At 49.6% G+C, this 12825-nt stretch overlaps 1 protein-coding gene across 1 annotated transcript in view; it reads right to left on the bottom strand.

Annotated features, from left to right (window-relative positions):
• LOC122928341 (proline-rich protein 5-like) overlaps nucleotides 1–12825 on the bottom strand; it is a 291839-nt gene that overhangs the window by 145171 nt on the left and 133843 nt on the right. The window contains exon 7 of the mRNA XM_044281096.1: nucleotides 3132–3153. Within this exon, the coding sequence (XP_044137031.1) occupies nucleotides 3132–3153 (22 nt within the window). The remainder of the gene's footprint in view (nucleotides 1–3131; nucleotides 3154–12825) is intronic.

Genomic DNA, 12825 nt, shown 5'->3' with positions numbered 1-12825 from the left:
GTGCCGGGAGCCCATGCATTGTTCAGGAGGCGTCTAGTTGACTCTGAAACGCCCTCGACCTCTCCAGGGATCCGGAGACCCGACACGCCAGCAGTTGAAGGGTTCCGTCCAGCCGCAGCGGGTGACTCAACCCCCTGGGGTCGCAAAGAAGATCCACAAGGTCCGGGAGAAGAAATGGCACGTCCACCAGGAGCTCCAACAGAGCCGGGAACCAACTCTGAGTCCCCCAAAAGGGAACCACCACCACCAACTCGGCATTCTGGCGACGAACCTGCAGAAGCATCCTCGGAATCATCGCGAACGGGGGAAACGCATACAGAAGATATCTCGACCAATCCTGCAGAAACGCATCCACTGCTTCCGCTCCCGGATCCGGGCGCCAGCTGAAGAAGCGAGCGAGCTGGGCGTTGAGTCTCGAAGCAAACAGGTCCACAGCAAAGGGGCCCCAGATGTCTGAAATCGCAGAGAATATCCTCGGGGCCAGCCTCCAATCGCTGCCGTCCGTGAAACAATGGGAACTCTGGTCCGCTCGAGTGTTGTGGAGGCCAGGAAGGTATTCCGCCTGGACCACAATATCCTTGGAGAGGCAATAGGACCAAAACTCCTTCGCAAGCCGAGCCAGAGTCGCTGATCGGGTACCACCTAAACGGTTGACGTAACGGACCGCCGAGACGTTGTCCATACGAAGGAGGATGTAAGCATGAGCTATCCCATTGGTAAAGCTCCGAATGGCAAAGGATCCCGCCAGAAGTTCCAACACGTTGATGTGTAGGCGCGACTCCTCCGTCGTCCAGCGACCGCCCGTGGAAACTCCATTGCAGTGGGCTCCCCAGCCCTGTAGGCTCGCATCCGATTCTACCGTAAACTCCGGATAGAGACCGAAAATCGCCTTGCCATTCCACGCCTCCAAGTTGGCGATCCACCAACGAAGCTCCTCCCTGGCTTCCGAATCCAATATCACCGCATCCGCAAAAGCCGCACCTGAGCGAAGGTGCGCTATCTTCAGCCGCTGCAGGGCGCGATAATGTAGTAGGGCAGGAAACACTGCCTGGATGGAGGAGGCGAGCAGACCAATGATGCGGGCAAGGTGTCGCAAGGTCAATTGAGGAGAAGACAGGGCGTGTCTCAATTCCTTCCGAATTGCGCGTAGTTTGGACGTTGGAAGGCTGAGGGACTCGGACACAGAATCCACCGTGAACCCCAGAAAGTCCATCCTCTGTAGAGGGGTCAGGCACGACTTCTCCAAATTCAGAAGAAAACCGAGGCGTGACAACAGATCCAACGTTCAGCCTAGATGCTCCAGCAAGGTTAACCTGGAATGATGCATGATAAGAATGTCGTCCAGATAAATAATTAGACGAACACCCCGACTGCGGAGCCAAGACATGGCTGGTCACATCAGCTTGGTGAAACACCAAGGAGCAGAAGACAGGCCGAACGGGAGACATGTGAACCGCCACGTCTCCCCCCCCCACAGAAAACAGAGAAGGTCCCTGGACTGAGGATCGATTGGAACCGTCAGGTAAGCATCCTTGAGGTATAACTTCACCATCCAATCCCCAGGTAGGAGCAAGTCCCTGAGGAGGTGAATCCCCTCCATCTTGAAGTGGCGATAGCGCACTATGGAATTCAGAAAATGAAGGTTTATCACTGGGCGCATCTGACCACCCTTCTTTTGAACCAAAAAGATATTGCTGATGACTCTCCTGGGAGACGGAGGTGCCCGTTCTATCGCACTCTTTTGGAAAAGTGACCTCAGCTCTAGATCCACCAGGGAGCGATCTGGCCTGGATAGCATAAAAGGGGAGGAAGGGGGGAGCAGGCAGGCGGAGTCTAAAAGCTCGATCTGGAAACCCTTGATTGTGGACAAAATCCACGGGTCTGAAGTAATGTCTGACCAGGCACGGAAAAAATGACGGAGTCTGCCCCCAATGTAAAGGGCTGAAGAAACCCCTGCTGGGGGAAGACTTACTGAAAGGTCTCCTAGAGTTTGGGTTCCCACGGAAGGACCTGGAACGCCAATTGCCGCCTCTGGCCGGGAAGAAAGGCGAGGAGCTTCTTTGATCCTGGAAAGGAGGTCTCTGGTTAAAGGAGCCTCGGCCCATGCCACGGGCTTGGAAGGTAGATCGGCCGGACAGGCGGCCCCTGGTACTGCCGGCCCTGTTGGAGACCCGTCCCTGAAATACTCTGCGCATAGAGGACTGGGCCTTATCTAATGCAGTAAATGCGCCAACGTATTGACCAAGATCCTTAATAAAGGAGTCGCCAAACAGCAGCCCTTGTGCATCCTTACCTGCCTCAGTAAGGGCAAGATTAGCCAGCTTGGGGTCTATTTTAAAAAGAAGGGCCTTACCCCTTTCAATTGATAAGGATGTATTGGCGTTGCCAGCGACACAAATCGCTCTTTGAGCCCAACCCCGAAGCTCCTCGGGATCTATACGTGAGCCATCCGCTCTGGCAGCTTCCGCCAATTCTAGCAATTTAGTAAGGGGCCCAAAAACATCCAGGAGCTTGTCCTGGCAGCTCCTCAAGGCGGAGTCTAACCCTTTACGGGGGTTCCAGCCTGACTTTGCCAAAAATTGGGTCATTTTGGGGTCGACCACAAGGGTATCACAGACCTTGTTAGGGACCAGGGGTCTAGGGCACTCAGCACGTAGCTTGTTGCGAGCTTCTTTACTTAGCGGGTGGCGAACCCGAGATTCCAAATATTTGCCCACATGATCCGACGGAAGCCATTCCGCTGACCGAGGGTGGTGGAGAGTGTCAGGATCGAACATAAGTTCGCCAGAAGGGTCTACCAAAGCAGACGCCAAATCCACCGCTGAAGGAGCTGAGCAGACTAATAAGGAAGTAGAGGGGACGGAGCCCCTTGTAGTGGGTGTCGGATCAGGGGTCTCCTCATCAGAGGGATAATCATGATCCTCAAACGCCTCTAAATCTGAGCCCAGATCAGAATCTGAATCGGCACCTGGTTGTGCTCTAGCACATTTCCACGTACGCGCCTTTTCTGCCTGGCGCTGCAAGGCTCTCTTGCGTGATCGTTGCACGCTCTCATGGGTGGCAGCACGCACACCAGTTCTATTATCCTGTGAAACAGGAGCATCAATGGCATCAGATGCCGTATCTATAACAGGGGCAGGCTGCAAGGCCTCTCTAGGAGGGTGTGCAGCAAGGGCCTGAGAAATAGTGGCAGCCAGCATACTGGACATGGAGTCCATAGCAGTCATTATGGCACTGGAGACCGACTGCTGTAGGGCCAATGTATGAGGGTCATCCCTCTCAACCTCCATCTCATCTGCAGGCAGTGGGCAGGCCTGGCTGGAGGGCAAATCGGATGCTGACATAATGAGGTTATAAATATCAATCTAGCCAAGGACCAGTGATAATAATAGGGCCGAATATGGGAGATAACTAACAATACCTAATAGCGACAGCAAGGGTTAATCACCCAGGCGCGATGCGGCAAAGCGGGAGCAGGAGCGGGAGAGCAGGAATATGCGGCCGTACCTATGCGCAGACAGGCGGGACTGAAGATGGCCGCTGAGATCCCGCGATAGGCGAGAACCAAAAAATGGGTGCAAACAGCAAAATTAACACCCCCCAGGAAACGATAAGGGTGAGAAACCCGCAAAAAACTGGTGCAATACAATAGTACAATGCAGGTGCTGAGGAAAAGCAAATACAGGATAAAACACAGATAAAGCAAATAGATAGTCTAAACCAAACTCAATATGATCTGAAGCAATAGAACTCATGGAGAAAAATTGCAGCACTTATCTGGTGGCAGCAGCAAAGAAAGAGGAAGACCCAGAGGAGGAGTTGCCTGTTATAGGGGCTGTCTGGGGTGGGACTATGGTTGCCATGGTTACAATGTTCAGTATGTAAATTTTCTTTGCTGCTATTGGTGGAACAGTAAAGGAAGAGATAGCAATAGGAGCCTCCGTGTCTTGATGTAAAACTGCACGCTTTTGTGTGAATTGCGGACATTGTGACAGATTATGGTTGAAAGCTATAGATCCCAGTACTAGAGACTGTAGCAGGAGAAATTGTTATCTGAGGGCCATTGCTGTAAACATTTGCTTAGCTCAGGCTTGGAAGAAATTGTGCTGTGTATAGATAATTGCTAAAAGTACTACAACTACAACAATATTTTGTGCACAGTAAAGACCGTATTTTGTTGAATTCAATCTGGCCTGGTTACTAACCCTCCTAACACCACAGACTTGCCATTTCACTATTTCAAGCCCTGCCTTGCACCCACACGGACATTTAGCATCAAGCACACACCAAACTACCATCAGGAAGGAGCCTTAGCTAAAGGAAGTTCCCTGAAGGAATATAAGGTCCCCCTCCTTCAATGCACCGACCCCAGGGAGTGACAGCCTAAGGAAGTACTCAGTGACACATCACAATCAGGGCCACTACTACTCCCATCCTCTCCTCCAGCTCCTCACGTAATTTATGATAATTATTACTTCTATAGCAAGACTCCTTTAATTTGGCATCTGATAATCCAGAGATTTGATTGCTCAGACTCTACAGCAACCTAACTAGAAACATTAGTCCCTGATTTTCATAAGAGAAGAGAAAGTCTTAGCAATCAGTGTAAACATCCCCGGGCTGCTGTATCAGAGCGTCATATACTTTCTATGGTTAAATATTAATTTGAGCAGATATTTTTAAGCCTGTGAGTCACCTTTAAAACTTTCGGAATAGTCTCACTGAGCGTGTGTGGGGGGGTAGTCTGCTGGATTATGGGTTATAATTAGAGTTGAGCGAATACCTGGATGTTCGGGTTCGAGAAGTTCGGCTGAACTTCCCGGAAATGTTCGGGTTCGGGATCCGAACCCGACCCGAACTTCGTCCCGAACCCCATCGAAGTCAATGGGGACCCGAACTTTTTGGTACTAAAAAGGCTGTAAAACAGCCCAGGAAAGGGCTAGGGGGCTGCAAAAGGCAGCAACATGTAGGTAAATCCCCTGCAAACAAATGTGGATAGGGAAATGAATAAAAATAAAAATAAAATAAATAAAAATTAACCAATATCAATTGGAGAGAGGTCCCATAGCAGAGAATCTAGCTTCACGTCACCCACCACTGTAAAAGTCCATTGTCATGTATTTAGGCCCTGGCACCCAGGCAGAAGAGAGAGGTCCCATAACAGAGAATCTGGCTTCATGTCAGCAGAGAATCAGTCTTCATGTCATAGCAGAGAATCATGCTTTACGTCACCCAACACTGGAACAGTCCATTGTCAGATATTTAGGCCCAGGCACCCAGGCAGAGGAGAGAGGTCCCGTAACAGAGAATCTGGCTTCATGTCAGCAGAGAATCAGTCTTCATGGCATAGCAGAGAGTCATGCTTCACGTCACCCAACACTGGAACAGTCCATTGTCAGATATTTAGGCCCAGGCACCCAGGCAGAGGAGAGAGGTCCTGTAACATAGAATCTGGCTTCATGTCAGCAGAGAATCAGTCTTCATGTCATAGCAGAGAATCATGCTTCACGTCACCCAACACTGGAACAGTCCATTGTCAGATATTTAGGCCCAGGCACCCAGGCAGAGGAGAGAGGTCCCGTAACAGAGAATCTGGCTTCATGTCAGCAGAGAATCAGTCTTCATGTCATAGCAGAGACTCATGCTTCATGTCACCCAACACTGGAACAGTCCATTGTCAGATATTTAGGCCCCGGCATCCAGGCAGAGGAGAGAGGTCCCGTAACAGAGAATCTGGCTTCATATCAGCAGAGAATCAGTCTTCATGTCATAGCAGAGAATCATGCTTTACATCACCCAACACTGGAACGGTCCATTGTCAAATTTTTAGGCCCAGGCACCCAGGCAGAGGAGAGAGGTCCCGTAACAGAGAATCTGGCTTCATGTCAGCAGAGAATCAGTCTTCATGTCATAGCAGAGAATCATGCTTCACGTCACCCAACACTGGAACAGTCCATTGTCAGATATTTAGGCCCAGGCAGAGGAGAGAGGTCCCGTAACAGAGAATCTGGCTTCATGTCAGCAGAGAATCAGTCTTCATGTCATAGCAGAGAATCATGCTTCACGTCACCCAACACTGGAACAGTCCATTGTCAGATATTTAGGCCCCGGCATCCAGGCAGAGGAGAGAGGTCCTGTAACAGAGAATCTGGCTTCATGTCAGCAGAGAATCAGTCTTCATGTCATAGCAGAGAATCATGCTTTACGTCACCCAACACTGGAACAGTCCATTGTCAGATATTTAGGCCCAGGCACCCAGGCAGAGAAGAGAGATCCCGTAACAGAGAATCAGTCTTCATGTCAGCAGAGAATCAGTCTTCATGTCAGAGCAGAGAATCATGCTTCACGTCACCCAACATTGGAACAGTCCATTGTCATATATTTAGGCCCTGGCACCCAGACAGAGGAGAGGTTCATTCAACTTTGGGTTGCCCCGCAATATAATGGTAAAATGAAAATGAAAATAGGATTGAATGAGGAAGTGCCCTGGAGTACAATAATATATGGTTAAGGGGAGGTAGTTAATGTCTAATCTGCACAAGGGATGGACAGGTCCTGTGGGATCCATGCCTGGTTCATTTTTATGAACGTCAGCTTGTCCACATTCGCTGTAGACAGGCGGCTGCGTTTGTCTGTAATAACACCCCCTGCCGTGCTGAATACACGTTCAGACAAAATGCTGGCCGCCGGGCAGGCCAGCACCTCCAAGGCATAAAAGGCTAGCTCTGGCCACGTGGACAATTTAGAGACCCAGAAGTTGAATGGGGCCGAACCATCAGTCAGTACGTGGAGGGGTGTGCACACGTACTGTTCCACCATGTTAGTGAAATGTTGCCTCCTGCTAACACGTTGCGTATCAGGTGGTGGTGCAGTTAGCTGTGGCGTGTTGACAAAACTTTTCCACATCTCTGCCATGCTAACCCTGCCCTCAGAGGAGCTGGCCGTGACACAGCTGCCTTGGTGACCTCTTGCTCCTCCTCTGCCTTGGCCTTGGGCTTCCACTTGTTCCCCTGTGACATTTGGGAATGCTCTCAGTAGCGCGTCTACCAACGTGCGCTTGTACTCGCGCATCTTCCTATCACGATCCAGTGCAGGAAGTAAGGTGGGCACATTGTCTTTGTACCGTGGATCCAGCAGGGTGGCAACCCAGTAGTCCGCACATGTTAAAATGTGGGCAACTCTGCTGTCGTTGCGCAGGCACTGCAGCATGTAGTCGCTCATGTGTGCCAGGCTGCCCAGAGGTAAGGACAAGCTGTCCTCTGTGGGAGGCGTATCGTCATCGTCCTGCATTTCCCCCCAGCCACGCACCAGTGATGGGCCCGAGCTGCGTTGGGTGCCACCCCGCTGTGACCATGCTTCATCCTCATCCTCCTCCACCTCCTCCTCATCCTCGTCCTCCTCGTCCTCCAGTAGTGGGCCCTGGCTGGCCACATTTGTACCTGGCCTCTGCTGTTGCAAAAAACCTCCCTCTGAGTCACTTTGAAGAGACTGGCCTGAAAGTGCTAAAAATGACCCCTCTTCCTCCTCCTCCTGGGCCACCTCCTCTTCCATCATCGCCCTAAGTGTTTTCTCAAGGAGACATAGAAGTGTTATTGTAACGCTGATAACGGCGTCATCACCACTGGCCATGTTGTTGGAGTACTCGAAACAGCGCAACAGGGCACACAGGTCTCGCATGGAGGCCCAGTCATTGGTGGTGAAGTGGTGCTGTTCCGCAGTGCGACTGACCCGTGCGTGCTGCAGCTGAAACTCCACTATGGCCTGCTGCTGCTCGCACAGTCTGTCCAGCATGTGCAAGGTGGAGTTCCACCTGGTGGGCACGTCGCATATGAGGCGGTGAGCTGGAAGGCCGAAGTTACGCTGTAGCACAGACAGGCGAGCAGCGGCAGGATGTGAACGCCGGAAGCGCGAACAGACAGCCCCCACTTTATGCAGCAGCTCTGACGTGTCGGGGTAGTTGTGAATGAACTTCTGCACCACCAAATTCATGTTCCCAGAGCTGCAACGAGATTTCGCCCATTATCGCACACCACCAGGCCGGGCTTGAGGCTCACCGGCAGCAACCACTCGTCGGTCTGTTGTTCTATACCCCGCCACAACTCCTGTGCGGTGTGGGGCCTGTCCCCCAAACATATGAGTTTCAGAATGGCCTGCTGACGTTTACCCCGGGCTGTGCTGAAGTTGGTGGTGAAGGTGTGTGGCTGACTGGATGAGCAGGTGGAAAAAGAGGAGGAGGAAGCTGAGTAGGAGGAGGTGGCAACAGGAGGCAAAGAATGTTGCCCTGCGATCCTTGGCGGTGGAAGGACGTGCGCCAAACAGCTCTCCGCCTGGGGCCCAGCCGCCACTACATTTACCCAGTGTGCTGTTAGGGAGATATAGCGTCCCTGGCCGTGCTTACTGGTCCACGTATCTGTGGTTAGGTGGACCTTGCCACAGATGGCGTTGCGCAGTGCACACTTGATTTTATCTGATACTTGGTTGTGCAGGGAAGGCACGGCTCTCTTGGAGAAGTAGTGCCGGCTGGGAACAACATACTGTGGGACAGCAAGCGACATGAGCTGTTTGAAGCTGTCTGGGTCCACCAGCCTAAATGACAGCATTTCATAGGCCAGTAGTTTAGAAATGCTGGCATTCAGGGCCAGGGATCGAGGGTGGCTAGGTGGGAATTTACGCTTTCTCTCAAATGTTTGTGAGATGGAGAGCTGAACGCTGCCGTGTGACATGGTTGAGATGCTTGGTGACGCAGGTGGTGGTGTTGGTGGTACATCCCATGTTTGCTGGGCGGCAGGTGCCAACGTTCCTCCAGAGACGGAGGAAGAGGCCGAGGCGGCGGCAGCAGCAGAAGAGGCCGAGGCGGCAGCAGCAGAAGAGGTAGCAGGGGGAGCCTGAGTGACTTCCTTGTTTTTAAGGTGTTTACTCCACTGCAGTTCATGCTTTGCATGCAGGTGCCTGGTCATGCAGGTTGTGCTAAGGTTCAGAACGTTAATGCCTCGCTTCAGGCTCTGATGGCATAGCGTGCAAACCACTCGGGTCTTGTCGTCAGCACATTGTTTGAAGAAGTGTCATGCCAGGGAACTCCTTGAACCTGCCTTTGGGGTGCTCGGTCCCAGATGGCGGCGGTCAGTAGCAGGCGGAGTCTCTTGGCGGCGGGTGTTCTGCTTTTGCCCACTGCTCCCTCTTTTGCTACGCTGTTGGCTCGGTCTCACCACTGCCTCTTCCTCCGAACTGTGAAAGTCAGTGGCACGACCTTCATTCCATGTGTGGTCTAGGACCTCATCGTCCCCTGCATCCTCTTCCACCCAGTCTTGATCCCTGAGCTCCTGTTCAGTCTGCACACTGCAGAAAGACGCAGCAGTTGGCACCTGTGTTTCGTCATCATCAGAGACGTGCTGAGGTGGTATTCCCATGTCCTCATCATCAGGAAACATAAGTGGTTGTGCGTCAATGCATTCTATGTCTTCCACCGCTGGGGAAGGGCTAGGTGGATGCCCTTGGGAAACCCTGCCAGCGGAGTCTTCAAACAGCATAAGAGACTGCTGCATAACTTGAGGCTCAGACAGTTTCCCTGGTATGCATGGAGGTGATGTGACAGACTGATGGGCTTGGTTTTCAGGCGCCATCTGTGCGCTTTCTGCATAAGACTGGGTGGGAGATAATGTGAACGTGCTGGATCCACTGTCGGCCACCCAATTGACTAATGCCTGTACCTGCTCAGGCCTTACCATCCTTAGAACGGCATTGGGCCCCACCATATATCGCTGTAAATTCTGGCGGCTACTGGGACCTGAGGTAGTTGGTACACTAGGACGTGAGGCTGTGGCAGAACGGCCACGTCCTCTCCCAGCACCAGAGGGTCCACTAACACCACCACGACCATGTCCGCGTCCCTTACTAAAAGTTTTCCTCATTGTTACCGTTCACCACAATAACAAAAATATTATTTGGCCCAATGTATTGAATTCAAATTCAGGCCTTTTTTTTACAGACACCTAACACTATCTGGCTATCTATTTAGGTACCATATTACACTAATAAAGGCACAGCAGTAACAACAGATTTAGCTGAATATAAATTTGAGGCCTAGTATTTAGGCGCTGGATGACAGGTATACGTTTACGGACAGAATTAGACTTGGAATTGCACAGTAGCGTGTGTGTGAAGTTATTGAGAATGACAGTATCTGCACCTTGAATCTAATATACCCTTTTAGGGATAGATTTAAATTAGGCCTGATACAGCAGAAACCACTAATTTAGAGAATTGCTAAATTGGGAATTGTATTTCAACCCAGAACAAAAACTGTGCTTTGACGGACACTAAATAACTTGACCAGCCACAGCAATAATGACAGATTTAGATGAATATAAATTTGAGGCCTAGTATTTAGGCGCTGGGTGACAGGTATACATTTACACACAGAATTAGACTTGGAATTGCACAGTAGCGTGTGTGTGAAGTTATTGAGAATGACCCTATCTGCACCTTGAATCTAATATACCCTTTTAGGGATAGATTTAAAGTAGGCCTGATACAGCAGAAACCACTAATTTAGAGAATTGCTAAATTGGGAATTGTATTTCAACCCAGAACAAAAACTGTGCTTTGACGGACACTAAATAACTTGACCAGCCACAGTAATAATAACAGATTTAGATGAATATAAATTTGAGGCCTAGTATTTAGGCGCTGGGTGACAGGTATACGTTTACACACAGAATTAGACTTGGAATTGCACAGTAGCGTGTGTGTGAAGTTATTGAGAATGACCCTATCTGCACCTTGAATCTTATATACTCTTTTAATAAATAGATTTAAAGTAGCCCTGATACAGCAGAAACCACTAATTTAGGAAATTGCTAAGTTGGGAATTGTATTTCAACCTTGAACAAAAATATATCCTTTGCCAGACAGCAGACAGTATTACAATTGGCTGGCCACAGCTGAAACACCAGATTTAGGGTACTGCTATTTTGGCAATTGTATTTCACCCCTCAGTAAAATAGCAAGCACAGCCAAGCCCCTGATGTAGGATATAGCCAAAAAATAACCACACTATTGATGGTTTAATGCACTTGGTGACAGCTTGCCCCTGATGTAGGATATAGCCAAAAAATAACCACACTATTGATGGTTTAATGCACTTGGTGACAGCTTGCCCCTGATGTAGGATATAGCAAAAAAAAATAACCACACTATTGATGGTTAAATGCACTTGGTGACAGCTTGACCCTGATGTAGGATATAGCCAAAAAATAACCACACTATTGATGGTTAAATGCACTTGGTGACAGCTTGACCCTGATGTATGATATAGCCAGAAAATAACCACACTATTGATGGTTAAATGCACTTGGTGACAGCTTGACCCTGATGTAGGATATAGCCAAAAAATAACCACACTATTGATGGTTAAATGCACTTGGTGACAGCTTGCCCCATATGTAGGATATAGCCAAAAAATAACCACACTATTGATGGTTAAATGTACTTGGTGGCAGCTTGTGCTGGCGCACCACAAGACACAAAATGGCCGCCGATCACCCCAGAAAAAAGTGACTGAAAAACGCTCTGGGCAGCCTAAAAACAGTGAGCAATTGAATAGCAGCAGTTCAATGATCCACAGCTGTAGATCGATCACTGAATTAAGTCTTTTGGAGGCGTTAATCACTGCCTAATCTCGCCCTAACGTCGCAGCTGCAACCTCTCCCTACACTGATCAGAGCAGAGTGACGTGTGGCGCTACGTGACTCCAGCTTAAATAGAGGCTGGGTCACATGCTGCACTGGCCAATCACAGCCATGCCAATAGTAGGCATGGCTGTGACGGCCTCTTGGGGCAAGTAGTATGACGCTTGTTGATTGGCTGCTTTGCAGCCTTTCAAAAAGCGCCAAGAAAGCGACGAACACCGAACCCGAACCCGGACTTTTACGACAGTTCGGGTTCGCTCATCTCTAGTTATAATGTCTATGTAAGGCTACCTGAACACTGAAGTTTTGCTGTCTGTCCTCCAGAAGGTCATTGAATTCAATGGTGATGTAGACACATGGTCCACAATGATTGCCTAGACTTCCCCCAATGTGTCTGAAGCACACTCTACAACCCAAAAGTTGCCTCTTTGAAGAAGATCAAGAGCAGGTCACGAAACTGAAAGTGGTCGTTTCTCATCGGGTTGGGGAACACTGACGTGAAGTAACATTTTGAAATCGGACACAATCCACACCACAATACTAATTTGTTGCAGTATATTATCACTTAGCAGACACAGGCAATATTGATATGATTTCTGATCACCCTGAATGTTTGATAATCCCTCATTAGATCCTGGACTAGTACTTTCTCTTCATTATTGTGGCCGCAGGTTAACCTGGTGTTAGACATTTCGGACTGCAGACTGCTCATTGCCAGGCTATTAGCGATCCTCTGTGCTGAAATGCCTGACCTGTCTCCATGCCCCATGTTTAATGAAGCTTTTGCTGCAGGATATCAGCTGCTGGCACTGAGTAACTATCACTCCTCTACTGAAGTCACAATATGCCCCCAGCTGGTGGATGCACACTTTATAGACACACATATTATCATGCTGTTAGACTGAGGATTAAGGTCTGTGTCTGTACAACCCATTTCTGCTGATTTGTCCTTAAAGAAGACCTGTCACCTCTTCTGACAGTGTCTGTTTTAGCAACTACTTGCTGCCGCTAGTGTGAAAGTAGCCTCAGACAGTGCAGATACAACACCAACTGTTAACACCCAGTTGGACCTTTATAAAAAAAAATGCTGGCAATTCATTTATAAACTTCTAGCAGGAATAATAAAGGAATGGCACGA

The sequence above is a fragment of the Bufo gargarizans genome, chromosome 2 (genome assembly GCF_014858855.1).
Source record: "Bufo gargarizans isolate SCDJY-AF-19 chromosome 2, ASM1485885v1, whole genome shotgun sequence".
NCBI lineage: Eukaryota > Metazoa > Chordata > Amphibia > Anura > Bufonidae > Bufo > Bufo gargarizans.
This window is presented reverse-complemented; position numbering and strand designations above follow the sequence as displayed.